Below are 19,773 nucleotides of genomic sequence, written 5' to 3' on the forward strand. Positions count from 1 at the left end.
CCTTGCCCACCGCATCCCCGCCCTCTGCCCCAACTTTCAGTGCTATGCGGACAATACCCAGCTCATTTTCAGGCTACCCTCGGCCTCCTCCTCTCCCTCCCTCATCTCTGACTGTCTGTCTGCTATCCAGGAATGGTGTGCTGCCAATGACCTCTGCCTTAATGCTAATAAGACTGAGATCCTACTCATCGGCACACCCACTCCCTCCTTCCCTGCAGCTCTCTGGCCGGCCTCTCTTGGCCCTCTTTCTGCTCCTACCTGCAAGGCAAAAAACCTCAGGGTCATCTTCGACTCCACACTCTCCTTCTCTCCTCATATATCTGACGTCTCTAAGAAGTCACATTACCAGCTGCACCTCCTCAGAGGTATTCTTCCCTTCCTCTCCTTCCCCCAGAAGCTCACTGTCTCCCGAGCCCTGGTTCTCTCGAAGCTGGACTACTGTAACAGCCTCTATCTTAATCTGCCTGCCTCCACTCTCCGCCCTCTGCAACTCATCCAGAACAGAACTGCAAGACTTGTCCTTGGCCTCAAGCCCAGGGACCGTATCTCTCCAGGACTGAAATCGCTACACTGACTTCCAGTGGCTGCGAGGATTAAGTTCAAAACCCTCTGCATTGTCCACAAGGCCTTCTGGGGCCTGGGGCCTAAATACCTTCAACTCTCTCTTCCTAAATATCTTCCTTCCCGAGCCCTACGCTCATCCGTCTCCAACTCCCTCAGGGTCAGCCGCTTCTCGAAGCAACGAGCTGGGGGTAGATCTCTTTCCGCGGCAGGGGCCTCCCTCTGGAACAGCCTTCCTGCCTCCCTGAAACTGGAGAAGAACCATCTCCGGTTCCGGAAGCACCTCAAAACCTTCCTCTTCACTTCTGCTTTCTCTCTCCCTCTCCCCTGCTAAATTCTTCACCAAAACTGCACTGATTCTGCAACTGGGCCACTCTCACCGACCTCGGTCCTGGGCCCAGTCACTCTTCACTTGCACTGCCTCCCTGGCAACCCCTGCACTGCGGGACTGTCTCTGTATCACTACAGCCCCCCCCCCCCAGCACTTGTCTGCACTTACCTTGCACTTGCCACCAGCTGGCCCTATTTATTTATTATTTTATTTCTATTCTACTTATTTGTACTGCACTCCCCCCCGTCTCCCTTCCCCTTGCACTTTTTCCCTTCCCCGTACCCCTGCACTTGCGCGGTCTGAATGACACCTGGCCTAGTAGGATCGTTGTCTGTCTTCCCCTTGTTCCCCCCTCCCTGCCTCGTCGTGCCTTGAAACACTTGTGTATAGGCGCGTTACAAATGCCATATCATATCATATATCATATCATATCATATCATCGAACAAAGATCTCACAAAAAGATCTAACAAATGACATATGTTTTTGTACTAATATTGTTTGAGGGGATGACTAGCTTACTACGGGTTAGCCCCCTTCTCTCTAATTGCTTATAACTCCTCTTCTGTAGTGGATCTAACGTTGCAAATGGTTGATCAAACCGGATCTAACAATTGACATGCATTTTGGTCCATTTTTTATAGAGGGGGGTGCTGGCTACTGGTTAGCACCCCTCTAAATAATTGCTTATAACTCCTGTTCTGTAGAGGATTCAAAGTTAAAAATGTTTGACCTTAACAGATCTAATGAATATGCATTGAAATTAATGACTTTTCCCCCAAAACTTTGTTGAGGGAAATATTTGGCTCCTTTGCAGCCAAATATTTCAGCACCTGTGTGTTGTAATTGCTTATAAATCCTGTTCTGTAATGGAACTAACATCAGAAATGGTTGATAAAACCAAATATAACAGATCTAACAAAACAGATCATTTTTTGTAAAAGATCATGAAAAGGGGGGCTAACCCGGGTGGGGTCATGTTAGCTGGGATCCATTGACTAACTGTTTTGGATGTACGTTTGCAGTGCCAGCTAGCGCAGCACCAGTGCTGCCTCAATTGCCAGCTCCAACCACAATAGCTGGGTTTTAAATACTTGACCAACATTAACTGAGAGCGGGCAGTCCAGTCTAAAGGATCGAACACCCCATCACATTTGTCAATTCACAATTTACCATTGCTGGAGTGCGTTGGTATGCAACGTGTAAAATCCTTCTATAACAGTTTTGGGGTGTATCCCCTTCTGATGAAGATGGTCAAGCTAATTTGCAGATGGAACAAATCCAATACGCCCAAAGTGTCTTTCTGATCCGAACGATGCAAGTAGCTGACACACAAATTGATTTTGTGAGCATGGCCAATTCCACAAGTGCACACCCTTCCGATCTTGAACACTGTGTATTTTGCTTGTATCTCGAACGAAATCACACCAGGTCTTGTTATGAATTCTGAGCTATTTTATCATAAAGTATGGTGTGTGATAATATGCCCAGCATTTCTATGGGCGCATATCCAACACTGGCATAATAAAAACATTCAAACATGAATTTTTGAAATACTGCATGTGATTCAAATATTACGTTGTGTAGTGTTTCTTTTCACTGCTTGTTTTGGTTTCCATCACTTTAAAACGGGTGGAAATACACCAGGATGGGAGGGGGTGTATCGGCGGGGTACAACATCCTTTCATCACAGGATGTTTTTTCACTGGGTTTTTTGCTGTGAATTTTTTTTCGAAAAAACACAGTGAATATTTTAGGGGGGATAGTAAATTATATTTATGGGATGTGGTGTTTGGGAATAATTACAAATTAAAGAAAATGGGGGTGGGTTGGGGGGCAACCCCCCAAAAATAATTTTTAAAAAATCTTTTTTTTCGTAAAATAAATCACGGTAAACCCAGTGAAAAAACATCCCGCAATGAAATGACATGGAACCATCAGGAGGACAAGTGGTTGACACTGATTCTGTCTCATGGAAAGCAAATACAGGGCAGTGGGGGGGGCAATGACCCCCTTGCACATTTTGCTTTCCTATCACCCTGATCTAACGAGGAGCAGGGATGTATTCCTTTTCCGGGCATTGCAACAAATATATCCTGTGTGATAACTAATGCACATCAAAATGACAGGAAATGTCTTTTTCAATTCTGGAGTGTGCAAAAGGTGCAATGTCCCCATCTTCGATGTACAAATTGCTATGCCACAGGGTGCCACATTTTCCACCCAAAAAAAGGATGCGCCAGTGCATTTCTTGCAAGACTTGATTTTTAGGCACTCCTCTGTTTTTTGCTGCCAAAATAAAGTCTTGACCTATTTGGTGGAGGTAAAATTATCAAGTTTTTATCTTTTGATTTAGAAGAGGGTATTACAATCCCTACTCATGTGGTGTTTACCAGAAATTGAATTTCGTAAATATCATTTGATGGGAACTCTCCTCACCTCATAATGAAGACGCCTGGTAAAAACAGACAATATTTAAAATACGTCCTGTCGTTACTAGTACCTCCAAACTTGTAATGAGTACTTTGTTGATCGTGTAATGATTGCAGAATAAGTGCTGAAGTGAGAGGTGCTCTGGGCACGGCCTCTCCCTTCAGAGAGGGCAGGTGAGCCTTGACCTGACGGAGTTCCCAGCAGATCACATGTGGAACAATATTGGAAAACAGGTCCACTGTCATGTTCCTTATTCATGTACCTTGCGGAATGCAGAAGAAAAATAAATAACTCGTATTACACAGTGCTAAAATGCATAAGAAGCGCTAGAAAGATATTGTTCCCAAAAACAGACTCTGGCCTACCCTATGACAGAGGACATCTTATCGTGTCGCTGCGTGAGCATATTGCTGCAGCAATTCAAAAAAGGTCTGGGAGCCACTCTACAGAGAACTACCACAGCCAAATAACCCTTTCTCTGGGAAGGTGTCTATTTGGGTGTGTCTACAACCACATTTTAGTTCACTGTGCCTTCACAGAGGAGAAATAGCCATTTGCATATCAGTCTGGTCCCACCCTCTTGGGAAGTCCAGCACCAAAATACTAGGCAAATCTTGTTTGAACAAGAACATTTGAACAATAGCAACCACAGACACGTGTTTCGGCCTAGCAGGTCTCATCATTGAGGTGAAGCTGTGCCTCTCTAAGAATAGTGAGCAAGGGGTCCACTTCTGGGTTGCCCTAGGTAATTTAGGGTGAGATCCCATGATCCTAAAAAGAAAAACAAGGGAGGCTCCTGCTAGAGAGCATGGTCTAAATGTTGGGTGTGGCCTAAATAGTGAAGGGTGGCTTAAGGCAGCACCGCCTGACACATATACCATGAGAGACTGCAAACAAGCATTTTGGGTCATGCAGCATTGTCCTAGATGTTATGGTTTGAATCCAGTCTGTGCATTGCAAACTAATTACTGTCGAGTTTTCAAATGCATCTCTCATTCACTATATAAACATTTCAATCAATGAGTAAGTCTCCCTTATTTTGTCAATAAATTCCTTATGAGAAAGGGAAGGGAGGCCAATAGCACTGATGTGGTTTCCTGGCCATTTGCATCAAATGTAAGGGCATTGTGGCAAAATATGAATGACCATAGAGTTTTATATATGAAATGCGTCTACGATAGGGATTGAACTTGAAACACAAAACCATGTTGTGTTAAGAAAATAAACAGGGTAGCACGACCAGTAATCAGGGACATTACTTTGACCTTTTATTTATAATGCATATTGTGAGGAAAGCTGATCATATTGATGCTGGAGTTCTCGGTGTGCTTTTTGTTTACTAAGGTGCTTTTAAAGTATTTTAGTTAGTTTACTTTAGTCAAAGCTTACGTTTATTAAACCAAACCATACATAAGCATACAAACACAGAATTTCCTATGGAAAATCGTTTCCATTGCATTTAAAAATATTGCCATTACATGTGTACGCTTAGTAACATATTTATACAACATTTGATTGACAACAGCGCCAATTGACTGACAAATGTAGTGCATAAGTCTTATTTGCTTATAGTTTGATCACACAGACTCTGAAACTATTGCCTAATCCTTCCTCCAATGACATTAGGCAATCATCCACATAGACTTCCTTGTAATAAAATCATATTTCTTTTAGTAAGTTGGACTATTTACAAAATATGGGGTTGAGGCAAGCTCAACAGATATTTTAGAGTTTCATAGCATTTTCTACAATGACTAAGAGAGAGATGCCCCCCCGCCCCCTTCTGTAAAAAGACTAGTTACAGAACAGTAGACTATTGCATTGGAGTGCAGATGGGGAGACATGGCATATGAGGAGGGACACACAGCTTGTAGGTGTTTGGTTATTTGCCCACCCATTGCCTGGCCACATGCTAATCCCTGTCGTAGTGGTATTAACTGCCCATTGATGGTAGCAGCTGCAAAATGGTACTAGTACCTTGGCATCTAATTTCTTTTCTAGCAAATGCTGAATACTTTTACACAAGCCAAAACTGTTGGCTTTGCCAATGCATGTTGGCCCTAATGCAGAACCAGGACATTTCTGCACTTGCCTCCCTTGTCCGTTTTCGCAGTAAATATCAACAGTCCCCAAAACGATGTAGATCTGATTCGAGGACCTAGCCTCACCATGAGTGAAAACCACAGGCCAGTGTAGATGGAGCTTGACCCTGCCCCTGATGCTGTCACCCCTGCCCAGGCACTCCGCAGATCCTCAACAGGGCCCCATCCACAGGCGTAGAAACAGAAGGTATGTGCTGCAAGGGCCATGGCAGTCATGGGGGCCATCGCATCACTCCACGGGCAGGGAACAATAGTAGTGGCACAGAGCAACCCATTAAACAAGTGATGTCCTTTTCCAGGAAGAGGGTTCTAGGGGGCCATCTAGTCTCCCCCAGGGCCAGCTGCCAAGCACTGCCGCCAGGGCTCTCAAATCAAAATGTTGCGCTCACAAGAATCCATCTTGGATTGCCTCGGGAGCTGTGAGCTGGCGACGCGGCTAGAGCCCTGGCCCCAGCATGCCTGCCTACATAGCGGACAGCCACCCCTCCCAGGGACTCCAGCAGCGCACTGGCGCGGTCCTGCTCTGAAATCGCCGGGTGTGGAGTAGTTGCGGCCTCTTTCGCATCTCACGAAGCTCGCATTGAGCACCTCTGGTGCCGTGCTCGTCCTGGCCATGCCCCTCTCAAATGTCTTAAAATAAAGGATTTCAAACTCTTGTACACAGAAGAAGAACGTTTGCATTGTTAGGAAAGATGTTTCCTTTGCAACTTTCACTCCATAGTTTCTATGGACCTCCTTTCTTTTTGCTGTTTTTGAAACTGCTCTGACTTTTTACAGGGAAGCTTAATTTCCCTTGCCTTTTACTCATTTGCAGTGCAATGGGGATACTTAGTATCACCCCAGCTTTTTACAATTGAGATTTTTGGTTACTTTTATATATGCCTAAAGACAATCTGGTGGCAGCAGATACCTTTTTAAAATATTTGCATTATTTTTTAGTGTACACATTCATGTTTACCGCGTATGGCTCATAAACGTGGCTAGTGCCCTAAAATGGCTGTGCTGCAAGATTTTTACTTGTTCTTTGGCAGATTTTTGTTTAGCCTTCTTCCTTTCTTGCCAGGTTAGCAAATCTCTTATAAGGACTTGCATTCACTCGGGAAAGCTCATTGGTGGTCTTGGACTGACTTCCAGCCTGGATTTTGGATATGAATAGGACTCCTGCAGCCATTTCTTCAGATCAGCGTTGGAGCCAAGAATCCCTCGTAGAAGAATAGCCGACTGAAGATCTGAAGAAGGCTCCAAGAGGCCTAGCATCCCTTACTGTGTCTGGCTCAGTGAAGCCCTGTTGGACTACCTGATCTCCGAAGACCCAGAGCGGTGCTTCAGCCCTTGGACTAGTGGGACGGACTAGTCTTGACGCCTTCTCGAGGATCCAGCCATCCTGAGCCTCCAGAGTTCTTTTGTGGGCTACTTCGCTAGAACCGTCGCTGTCCTGTGTTGCATCCAGAACTTTTGTAGTCACCAGCTTGTGGTACAAGTCACCTTCCCTCTGAATATCAGCATCAAGGGTACCTATTGTTGCCTGTGCGCGGAGGCTGTCTCTGGAACTCACATTCCCCTGTCTTGTGACGTGTCCTGAAGAGGCCTGCATCAGTGAATCTTGCATATCTTCATCGCCAGGTGTTGCATCTTGCTGCTGTACCTGACCAGAAGAATCCTTGCACCTGCAGCTCCTGGGCACCAATGGCAGGAAATCCAACCTCCAGCGACTCCCAGTCGATAAACTTGTCTGGGAAAATCGGAGTCAGAGTGGTAAGTAACGAGAGTGCAACTGTCATCCCACCCCCCCCCCCTTACTCCCTAGAACAACATTGAGAATAAGTCCCTTTGTCTCTTAACTTTCCAGTCCACTGCCTTTTGGTTGTCGAACCTGGGTAGTTTTTTCTAAAAGATAAGAACACAAGTACTTATCTTAGTGACATTGTTGAATATCTTCTTAGAACTATCACCAGCACAAGTAAATAAGAACTTACTACAGATACTGGGGAGAAGCATTGTGGTTCCTGTGACATTTTGGGCTCAAGGCCCTATTCTTCTTAGGGATTGGATTGCATAAATTAGAGAATTCACTTGTGTACTCATCCCATCATTTACTGCATTATTTTACTTATCTCATTTGTTGAAGAAGTCATTTGAATGCATTTATGAACCTATGGACAATGTTTATTATTGAGTGCTGTGTAACATCACCTCTAGTTTCATTTTACAGTGTGTGCAAGAGGCCTAAAGTAAATAACTGTATTTGTATACTTGCCTGCCGAAATTGAATTATTGTGTGCTATTCTGTGTGGACTCATTGAGGGCCCCTGACCACACTAACACTCCCCTGAGAATATCCTCGACTGCTCTCTACGTTTACTTTGATTGGGTTTTGGCTAACCTCTTAGTTCCCTATTTCGGGTGACCTCCTAAAATCTGTCAACCGGGCGAGATTCTAGAAAGCCATCTTTACCTAGATTACAAAATGCTTTGGCAAAAATTAATTTAAAAAATAGGCTTTAAAAGCCTTTATGAACATACGTAAATAACTCTTTTGCATGCATATATGTCATCCGCCGCCGTGATTGGCGGATACTTCCGCTTTGGCGATTGCGGCGCAGAGTAAGGAAGTAGTAGCCCTCACGCTTTCTTCGTTCCTCAGGGTGCCGCTCTAATCGTTTTGCATGCGGCGTACGCTGGGAGGTACTTATTCCTCCTCCTCCCAGCGAGCTCCGCGTTGCAACCCCTTTGGAATCGCTTTCCGCTTTTGGGTCTGACGCTCGTGTTTTGTTACTTCGCTTTGAAGTACCTGTTTCCTCTTTACCTTCCGCTTCGCCCCCTCCGCAAAGCTTTACTTTCCAGTAGGGCCGCTTCGGTTTCCCTTTTTTCCTCACGGGGCTGCGTCTCCGTTTTCCAGAGACACGGATCCTGCTCTCCCTCTCCCTCTTCCGCTCCTCCTTCCTTCACTTCCTCTTTCTCTTCGTTTCTCCTTTCTGCCAGTGGCGCTCCAGTTTCTTTCCCTCGTACCTGTTGTCGGTGCTCTGTGTGTTTCGTCCGGGTCTTGGACTTCAACCACACCTTCCTGCCCGGTGCCTTCCTCATTCCTGAAGCATCTTCCACCGCCATCTGAACAACTCCTCTGGTTCACGGGAATCGTCCGCTGAGTGGAGGAGGAGCCCACCACCTCGCTGCATAAGGGTTTTTTCTGCCTTTGTGGCTTTTTCCCTTATTTTCGGCCTGTTCCCAGAAACAGAGCCACAGGTTTGCTGTCTCACAAGCATTCACTGTGGCTTCCTTCCTTGGCAGGCAGATTCCACTAAAGATGGAGGACTATCTAACCAGATGATGCCTATAATCTGAGAACCTTGAGTCCAGCAGTTCAGGTGAGGAGAGTGTGGAAGTGGAGGCAACTAAAGGATCTAAATTAGGACAATATATTGGATTAAAATAATGAATTAATGAATGTATACTTTATTTTGGTTAAAAAAACATAAAAACAAAACATGCATACATAAAATACAAGAACCGAAATGTGTGTATCAAATATAAAAGGCATAATTAAAACAGTACATACAGTCATTGTGTATTAACATATATACAGGATTAGACCAACACCCTGAAAGATTACATTGCTCAAATTTTCTGAGTTGTCTGGTCTTTACAGTGTGTTTGCCTGCAGTTCCAGGCTCCGAGCAGATAACTGGAAATAGCAAACACTCTAGACAAGCTTATAGGTGTCTTACAAATCTCAAGAGCTCTGATCACTGTAGTGATCTTGCTTGTCTTTAGTATAGGCATAAGCCATCTTCTTATAATTAGTCCTGCTGCCGGGCAAAAGAATAAGAAGTGGTATTCATCACCCCTGTCTGCCCTGCACATAGGACACACTTATTGTCTGTGGTCGGCCAATTTCTGATGTTATATTTTAAAGGTAGACTACCCAGCCGTGACTTAATATACAGGTTTCTTGCACTTGAGTCGTGAATCCAAGTTAGATACTGTTCAAAGCCTTCCATGTTTTTAATGCTATAATAATTTTTGAAATTAATCTTGATTTCATTGTTATAAAAAGTCACTAAAAACACATTTCCAGTAAAAGGTTTTTAACCTTTGCTTATTTGCTGGCACCAACAGTTCCGGATTGTTAAAAAAGAATTCTAATCCGATCTTGCTTACTGCATTCTTTACATAGGAAAACCAGGCATATGGTTTAACATGATTATGTTCCCTTATAAACATTTAGATTGGAGCTAGATCATATTTTAATCCAGAACATAAAAGGTTTCATATCATAAACAATCAAATTGCCTCAATCCAAAGTTAACCGCAATACCCAGTGTACTCGTGGAAACCCCTAATTATCTCTTAAAGAACTTATTTTCAGTGACTTTCATTTTAGGCATGTCAGTGTCCCCAGGTTTCATCTGCATACTGTACAGCCGATTTCATTTTGGCTACGTACATCTCCAAAGTAGAATCAATTACATGCCCTCCAATTTTTTGGGAGAAGCTTAAAAGAGCTCTTGTGTGTCATGGACAGGATACTCTTCTCAGTGTGAGCTCTCCCAGTCATCGTTTTTATTAAATTGTACAAATCATAAAATTCAACATTTTCTATTCAAAAACCGTTCAAGATAAGGTCAATCAGGGTTAAAGTTTTTCTTCTCTTCATACTGCATACCAAAATCTTTGTTTTAGCTGCCTTGATTAAATTCATGTTACTACACAGCAATGCAAATTCGTTAAAAACCTGCTTCCAGCCCATAGTCGTCGTGGGTAATAATACTCTGTAAGCTGCGAAAATTAAAATATTACTTCATTCCTTGTCTCTCTATTTGTCAAGCATCAGTTTCTTTCTTGAGTAACACATTTGCAAGACAATTCATAAACGGTGTGAATAAATACGGGCTATGACAGCCCTGTTTCACCCTCTTATTAATCAAAAATCAAAAAGGGCTCATTCTGCTCACCCTGTTATCTCCACCTGACAGTAGCTGAATTAGAATACAGGGCCTTACTGCATTTCACCAATTGCGGTGGAAGCCTGAGAACAGAAAAGGCAGACCATATCGGGCTACGATCAACACTATCAAAAGCTGCCTTTAGATCGCTAAAGGCCATATACAGGGGCATGTCTTTCTGGTTAATATATTTATGCACAACTAAGGAGAGCCTAAAATCTTGCTCGATGGTAGCTACCCTCTTCCGGTAATCAGCCTGTGTGATGGGGCAGGTTTAGTTCTTCAATATAATGGAGTAAATGGTTGGCCAAGGCCTTTGCATACACTTTCCCGAGACTGTCCAATAGGTAGATGGATCTGAAGTTTGCCGGATCATTGCTATCTACCTTTTTAAATATTGAAATTAAAGCAGCTGTAGTCCACATCAGGGTTGTCCTTTATTAAATTAAAACACTGCAAAAGAATTGATACCAACATAATAGGGTCTGATGTTAAGAAATCCGTAAGGATGCCATCCGGGCCAGGGACTTTTTAATTTTTCTGAGTGTTAAGGGCATGGAACACTTCTGGGGTAAATAGCCAGGGGGATTCTGTAGAATTTTTCTAAAAAGCATTTTGAGGAGAACCAGAAGTAATCAACTGAGGCGCATCATAGAGAGATTTAAAGTGGTCTACCCATAAATGTCCTGCTAGTCATAATCTGTGCTAGATCAGCATTTGTAGACCCATGCAAGACTATTTTCCAAAAACCTTTTGGGTCGTGTTCTTGGTTGCCTTTTTAAAATGATCCCATCTTGTCTCAATTTCTGCCTGTTTCTTTTTTTTATATCAAACTTGTATACTCTATTCTCTTTGTCTTAGCCAGTTCTCCATTATCTTTTCCTCTAGCTTTGACAACATTTAATAACTAATTCGCTATCAAACCAACCCTTCTCTTTTTTAAAAAATATGAATGGGCCTAATATTCCTGTTTGAACAAAAAAGGCGTTGTAAAATCTTAACAGGATTATCATAAAAAGTGAGCTCCTGAGATGTCAGTGATGGGGCATCATCCAAAAAATGAACAATGATGGGGAAAAATGTCAAGTTGCAAGCTCCTAGCCAGGCAATAGAGTGAATGAATGCCAGTTCCCACAGTTTCCAACCCGCCAAGTGCCGCATAACTTGCCAGTGACTATTGCTGAGTGTAAACTTTTTGAACGGCTACGGCCTACGTGAAAGGCACGTAGGTAGGGGTTTTGGTGCATATGATGTGGCCTGCTCCTGCAGTTCTGGGGTAGAAAATAACAAAAATAGACAGAAACCTGCAACGGTTTAGTTTGAACTTGGATATCCATAATCAAATTTATTAATGAGAAAGGGGAAAATAAATGATCCAACCAAGACACTATAGATAGTGGCAGGCTAACATATTAAAATAAACCGACAAAGATCAAAGTTATTGACCTTATGTAGGTAGCATTGGCTAGATGTTAGGTGATGTTCAATATGAAAAATAACTGAAATAATCTAAAAGACATTGTTTGATTCATAATCCCCATGTGAATGGCAAAGAGACTGAATGAATTAAAGAAAGGGACATTAACTAAAAACATTTTAAAATTATAAAAACTGGTAGTCAAATGTTGGATTTCAAGTACCACTAAAGTTCCCCTAAAATTGACAGCAATTCTGTCTCCTGTTTTATTCAACTGGTCAACATGATGAATAAAACATTTTCACAAATCAAAACATTCAACACGGTTAAACAATAACGACTAAACAGAGTGTCACTAACAGTTCAAGAGCACAAATGAAAGAGTGAGCAGAATTGGCTACATTGGCTTCTTCAGATCCGACAGTCCAGAACATGCATATCAATTACTCTGTTGAAAGCTAAAAAAGGGTAACTTTGAGGGTTTCCTAAAAATCAACCAATTAGGGCTAGAGTGAACTTTCCCTAAGCATGTGTTCCAAATATTCTACTCACACTGGCCCAGCCCAAATAAACCGAAGCATGCTTGGCCCGAGCATTCGGGCTCAATCATTTTGAAATACTTCAATAAATATTTTCAAACATATTCGGCATCTAAAACACGTGACAGTCTGGCCAGTCATGAAGGGTCAGAAGGCTGTTGCTCAACGGAGAACATTAGAGGCCTGTGAAATGTACAGAAAAAGGAACAGATTTTAGAAATTGGCAGTACATTCAATTGGCAAAGAAGTGCGAACAAGATGTATGATGTAATCTGGGTTAGTATTGTTAATATTCAACTTCCAAAGATGAGGACCATACTGATGTTGCTGACAAGATTACCAAGCAAAACCAAATATTTGTAGTGTATGTGGAGAATGTAGGATATGTTGCTCATGCTGTGTGCTAATGACCAAAACCCTGATAGCACTAGTATGATCCTTGGGATTTCTTGACTCGGCTTTCAAGCTTAAAGTGACTGATTATACAGGTGCAATCATCAGAATTGGAAAGAACTGCAAGTGGCTGACTGAACTAGTAAAGATCACCAGCGTCAGAGTCTTGTTTTAGAGCTGAAGAGGCCAGGAAATGTTTTATAACGCTATACAGGTGACTTCTCTTTCAAGACCTGGCTGCAAATGATGAAATGTGTCTGTTTACTGACAAATTTGTTATAATCTGTCCCTGGCTATCGTCTAACGCTAAAATATTCAGGTTCAGCTGAAATTATAATCATTTTTTTTCTCGAAGTCCTTCTATTTTACCTCTGTTTTTAATGTCTGAATTGAAAAGCTTTTTAGTAGTCACATAATTGAATTCTGGTGAAGCTGGTCTGGCATAATTGACTACGCAGTTTAACTATGTCAACAAGAACTGTTTGTTCCCCTGAGGATAAGGATATTATTCATTTATGGTTCAGATAGGTTTTGTCAGATTGTTCTTCGAATTCAGTATCTGATCTCCTACAAATGTAAGTGAGGGGGCGTGGCTTGACGCTGAGGCTGATGGCTGCCTGATTTTCGCACCTCCCGCCTGTGTCTTCTTTCTACAATCGCCCACAGCACCATATCAACTATTTTAACCCTTACACTGTAGCAGGACATTATATTTCCTTTAGGGCTTTGAGTGATACCACTTTGCCTTATTTTATTTGCGTTTTTGCAGTCTTTTTTTGGCTCCGGAGTTCCAACGTGACCTTCAGCTGACAGGAGCCGACACCGCTGAGGAGAATCTCGGCAACTTCTTCAGGAAACACTGCTTGCTTCCAAGACAGGCCTCTCACTTACGCCACCTGCTGGACAAACAATATTTTGGACCAAATAAAGCAGAAAGTAAAGGAATAACACAGAGAACCAAGCTTTCGTTTGCTTTACCACAACAGTGCCTTGTTATGGTGAGAACTCTCATTTTTATTCCTATTTTTTATTATTATTTTGGCACAGCTGCTCACTGCTCTACCTGCCTCATATTGCAGCTAACTGGTCCAAAATCGTAATATTACCAGTTTCTCTCCCTGGCCAAAGTCCTAATATCTCTGTATATCACAACTAACTACACAGAGATACACTATGGCTTCAGGAAAAAGTGGTCACAAGCCAGCGCCGGACAATAAGGACTCCCAGTCTGCTTTGTCCACAGCCACATTAAAAAGGCCCAAAAGTGACTCCCCTCCTCCATCCAATTCCTCCGACCCCAGCATGGAATTATTACTACAGGAAATAAGGTCTCTGAAGCCTTTTATAGAGACTACCAACTTAAAACTACATCAGCTTGATGACAGATGGTGCATGTTTGAAAATAGAATGGAGGCAGTGGAAAAGAGAGTTGGCATGGTGGATGATCTCTCCCCTAGAGTGACATTGCTTTAATGCACCGTCAAATAACTCCAACAACACAATGAAGAACTCGAAAACCGAGTACGAAGGAATAACCTCTGTATCACAGGCCTTCCTGAAGGATGTGAAGGGAATAACGCCATCCTGTTTTTCTTCAGAAAATGCTTTCGGCCCTTCTCCACATCCCACTGGACATTGTCCTCAATATTCAACGAGTGCACAGAATCGGACCCCCCAATTCTGCTCAGGGTCATCATCCCATGCCACGCACTCCTATTTTTGCTACTGGAATATACACAGCTGCAGCTTATCTCTAAATCTAAGGAAAGAAAGTCTCTCATCTGGCAATGCAACAGAATTTACGTTTCTCAGGATGTTGCTCGGAAAACTGCAGAGCGGCGTAAGGAATTCCTCTCATACTGCCCTGCCCTGAAGCAGCTTAACATCAGATATGGTCTCTTCCATCCCTGCTCTTTAAAAATCATGCATAATGGGAGGACGTCTGTTTTTGAGGAACTGGCTGATCTTAAGTCCTTCGTAAGATCCCTCAAGGCTGACTGTATGGATACTTCTACTCCACCTATGCCCTCCACTTCTGGCACTTGAGTTCCCAATCAGTCATGTTATCCTGCTACTGTTTTTGCTGCTGGCATTGACTTCATATTCCATTTTTCTTTATAATGTTCGCGGGTGTGGTTGTTGCAATGAGGGCACCCTTCATCCTCCTGGATTATTTTTTTAAGACCGCTCAGGTGTCACCTCGCTCTCAACTTCGCTAGGCTTACTTTTTCTGTATCTTCCTGACATCTATTTTATCTCTTACCTGTTGGCTTTTTACTCTTTCCATCTTTCTCCACATACCTTTTGCCTCTAGCATGTTACACACATCTTGGGTACATTTGTCTCCCCAGCTTCCTTGTGTTTCCTCCGTATATGTTGAGTTGCCTGCCATGCAGCATTTTATATTGGGTATCAATTATGTTCAATTGATATGTTTTACATGTACGGATCATATTTGTCCTTTATATTTCTGTAGCAGTCAATGAACAGATTTAAATGCATTTCCTGGAATGTAAAAGGGATCGTTTCACTCCCTGCCCCATGACTCTTTCTCACAGCCGGACTACATCTTTGCTGCCAAATCACTGGTGCACACTATCCTCGATCTCGTTTTGCCAATATTGTTCTATCTGATCACGCCCTGTTGTTACCACATTCGATTTTCTTAACCTCCACAAACACTTCATCAGATGGCGCTTTAACAACATACTGTTACAAGATGATCAGTCTAGTAAGTCATTTACCAGCTTTCAGCAACAATTTATTGTTGATAACAAGGATGAAGACACCTCTACTGGTAATAACTTGGTCCCTTTTAAAGCAGCACTGAGAGGTCATGTTGTTCAATTCATTAGTAGAAAGAAGAAACAATACAAGAAGGAATTACATGATTTATTTCTTGAGCTCACTAATGGAGAGAAAGCATACTACCTATCCCTCTCTTTCTAAACTTTGTCATGTCCTATCATTACATGCGCAAATCAATACGAAAATTACAGAACAAGCATACAATACCATACTAAGATTCAAATTCAAAATATATCAAACCTCTAATAAAGCTGGAAAAGCTCTTGCCTCTTATCTCAAATCACGCAAAGACAAAACATTCATCTCACATCAAAAACAATATGGGAACCACTGTTACTGATTGTGATGATATTTTAGCAGTTTGAGACCTTTTACTCTGATCTTTACTCCCCTGACACTATTACCACTCCTGACAATATGCTCCCTTTCCTTCAAAATATTAAGAGACTCATATCCCCAAGTGGATTTCAGCAGCCTTGATTGCCAAATATCCACCCAAGAAATCACCAAGCTACCAAGGGTCTAAAAAAAGGCAAAGCACCTCCTCCTGATGGCCTATCACCTGAGTTCTTCCATCGCTTTTCCAACATCCTATCCCCCAAACTCAAATCACTCTTCACCTACTTTTCTAACAAACAGTCTTCCTCTGAATCTTTCGCTGGGGCTACCCTAGTTCTCTTTCCTAAAGCCCTTAAAGACTCTGATCTCCCTAAAACTATCTCCCTAACAAATGTCAAGTGAAAGATATTTGCAAGGATTCTCGCTAATAGAATCAAATCTTTCCTGCCCAAATTGATTAAAGCAGATCAGGTAGGTTATGTAAAGGGGAGAAACATATCTTCGAATGCAAGACTCTTTACTAGATGCCATTCTTCTGATTGCGAATGATAAATCAGATAAACAAGGTTATGCTGCCATTGCGCTTGATGCAGAGAAGGTCTTCGACCAGGTGGGTTGGGAATTTTTGTTTCAATCCTTACGTTGGCACAGTTGTGGGGAAGATTTCATCTCGCCGGTCAAACTTCTTTACTCAAATCCCAGATCTTCTATCTTTATTCACTGTACTTTCCCCTCAAACGGGGCACAAGACAGGGCTGCCATTGTTCACCTATTCTATATGTCCTATCTCTCGAGTCCTTATTACAACGTATCAAACGACCCTCAGATCCTTGGAGTAACTTGTGGCCAACTGGAATTCAAAATAGCGGCATACGCCAATGACATTCTTATTCTTTTAGAAAACCCCAAAGATCATATTCTAGGTTTATTGTCAGTCCTAAATGATTTTTAGCCTACGGATATAAATTAAAGAAAGGCGAATCAGAGGTCTTGCCTCTCAACCCATTCTGCCTCAAGCATGACATTGATTTGTTTAGCTTCAAGTGGTGTGATAACTCACTTAAGTACATTGGCCTACTTTATACCTCTTCCACTAAGCTCACCACTAGGCTAAACTTAGTCCCTCTTTGTCAGACTAAAATAACTCCCCTCTCTGGTCCCCAAAAATACATTGTAGCTCCTGTTAATCATCATTTGCTATATTATAAACATCTATATATAAACGCACCTTACTGCCATACTCTCCACACTTCACTCAATTTACTCCTATTTTATCTGGTCAGTAATTCCGCTTAGAACTCTTGTTTTTCATCGTACTCTGTATGTTGTGCATTGAGTTTTTAGTCTGCATGCATTTTTGATGGACAAACAGCTGCTCAGCCACTTCGTGTGCTCTGCCAGAACTAGCCGGGCCCCACGCAATGCCTGTAGTCTATTTTTAGCACAAGCTGCATTCCTTTTGGCACATAGCTCTTAACCTTGCTCTGAGAAAAACAAACTACAATTTAACATTTTTACAAATGTATTCAGCTAAATAGTTATTTGCACCTTTTATTTAAATACACACTTTTTTCATTTAGTTTCCACCCATGTCTGTATGTGATTATGTTTGCATGAAAAAGGCTTTCTCAGTGCTATAGTGCTTTGAGAAGTCTTGCCCGATTGTAAAGCGCTTGGGGAGTGGAGGGGTGCAGGAAGGCGTTAACTAATGGGCTAGCTCTTCCCCAACAGGTATCCTTCCAAGATCTCCAGAATAAATTTCTCCTACCTGCATCAGACTTTTGTTTCTACAACAAATTAGTTAATGCTTGCCTTAAAAGCTTTGATCATTTCACCCAGAATGAACTCGGGCCTAACCCTACAAGAATTCTATTTATCACCTCTTCTCCTAACATAAAAGCGGCCCAGTTCTACAATGTATTGGGTGCTAAAAACTCTCCGACTGACAGATGATCTATCCAAGCTCAATGGGAAACAGATTGTGGGAGGCGGTTTGACGACAATACCTGGGAATCACTCTGGTGTAGGTTCAAAACCACCTCCACTGCAGCCAATATATCGCAAAACTTATTTTTCTTTCTCCATAGGGCCTTCATAACCCCAATGTGTCTGTTGAAAACTGTTTGGCTCTGATGGCGGCTGCTACTCTTGTGGTGATACCGATGGATCCTGCCATCATGTTTTTTCAATGTCCCTTTGTTCAATCATTCTGGCCAGAGGTTTGGTCTCTTCTAAACATAATTTTCAAGGTCAATCTCCCCCTTACATTATCGAACATACTCTTAGGGAGTATTGCCGTTGAGAACAGTAGAAGAACGCACCCTGCCTTTAATTTCTACAGTCTTTTTATTGCTGTTGCCATTAAACTCATTACAGCCAACTGGAAAGATTCCAAGAATTTATCAGTAAAGGGCTCGTGGAACAATATATGTCATACACATAGACTAGAACACTGTATGGCAGCACGTCTTAATATGAAATTCAAAAATGTTAAATGGTCCATATCTCTCCTTTCATAATATGTCAACGCATGGTTCGTGAATTTCTTTTGTTTTAATGCTCCAAATATGTGATTACATGTATACTCCTATTATCGATACCCAACTCTGTATGCTCTGAATAGCTCTCCCCTTACCTTCCCCCCTTTGTCTCAGTCTCGTTTTGGTATGTCCTCCCCATTTTTCGTCCATTCATTATTATTACATAACAAGGGGGGTCTGGGAATCTCTCTACCAGCACGAACACAGCCCAATGACCTGTTCTTGCGTGAATAACCCCTGGGAGAGACTCTATCAAGTCTTTAGCTCACTGTCCCTTTCACAGAGAAAAAATGTCCCTGCATATCAGTCTTTGTCCTGCCCAGGGGCAGTCCAGCACCGAAATACTAGCCAATTCTCCTCTGAACAAGAGTACCAACAGCAACCCCATACACGTGTTTCAGCCTTGTTGGGCATCATTAGTGAGGTGAAGCTGCGCCTCTCTAAGAACAGTGAGCAAGGGGTCCACGTCTGGATCGCCCTGTGGTGCATTTTGTTACTGAATTGACTTTTCTATCCACTTTTTGCATTTTTAATCGCCATTAAAGGTGTGATTTACAAATCATTCATTGCAAAACACATTATATAAACAGCAGAAATTAACACTTGTGAGTTGTCAAACTACCTGTGAAAATAATTAAATATGTACTTTTTCAACATCCAGTGCTCATTACTTGTTAAACCAGTGTTATTTTGTGCAGGTTGCTGATGTAGTAAATGCCGTTGGTAACTGCAGCTATAACCAGCTCGTGGAGAAGGTAATCCTTTGCAAGCAGTCGGACAACAGTGAGCTGGTTAGTCAAGGTGGGTGAGTGTTCTGTAATCTTTTACATTCAGTCTACGATTGAGGCTTAAGTGAAAAGTTGCATATTTTTTATTTCAGTTGTTGTAGAATGTAAACGTATTTAGGAAAACCAAGTTGTCCTCATATTTGTCTCAATGTGTTCTGTTTAATCTACTCAAGCGAGTCAGTACACATTAACAGTAACAATGAACACTCTTACCCCCATTTTCCCTGATGTCATAAAGGGAATTTCCATAACATCTTTCCTTTTTGCCTCAGACTTGTGCGATTTATCACTTGTCATATCCTTTATACCTGTAATTCACTGGAAATTACTTAACATAAAAACGACCATGCCGCTCCAGGAGTTTTTACCAATGCACCACTGCCCTTTCCTATAAGGTCCATATATTAGTGTTCCCCCAGAGTTACTTTTGTTCTGATGGCCAGAGAGCAGTGGCCCATTCAACACCACAGGATATACAATGCCCTAAAGGAGTCTGCACAAAGAAGTATGTGACGAAGTGGGCAACAGTACGCATAACTAAGACATCTAGTTCAACACCTTTGTGAAACACCACAAAAGGG

At 42.2% G+C, this 19,773-nt stretch overlaps 1 protein-coding gene across 3 annotated transcripts in view; it reads left to right on the forward strand.

Annotated features, from left to right (window-relative positions):
• The window catches only part of MINDY2 (MINDY lysine 48 deubiquitinase 2), an 838,774-nt gene that overhangs the window by 424,527 nt on the left and 394,474 nt on the right, over positions 1-19,773 (forward strand). For all 3 annotated transcript variants that reach the window (XM_069624356.1, XM_069624357.1, XM_069624355.1), the window contains one exon: positions 19,103-19,205. In XM_069624356.1, the coding sequence (XP_069480457.1) occupies positions 19,103-19,205 (103 nt within the window). The remainder of the gene's footprint in view (positions 1-19,102; positions 19,206-19,773) is intronic.

This window comes from Ambystoma mexicanum, chromosome 11 (assembly GCF_040938575.1).
Source record: "Ambystoma mexicanum isolate Mex_15411 chromosome 11, UKY_AmexF1_1, whole genome shotgun sequence".
Lineage (NCBI taxonomy): Eukaryota > Metazoa > Chordata > Amphibia > Caudata > Ambystomatidae > Ambystoma > Ambystoma mexicanum.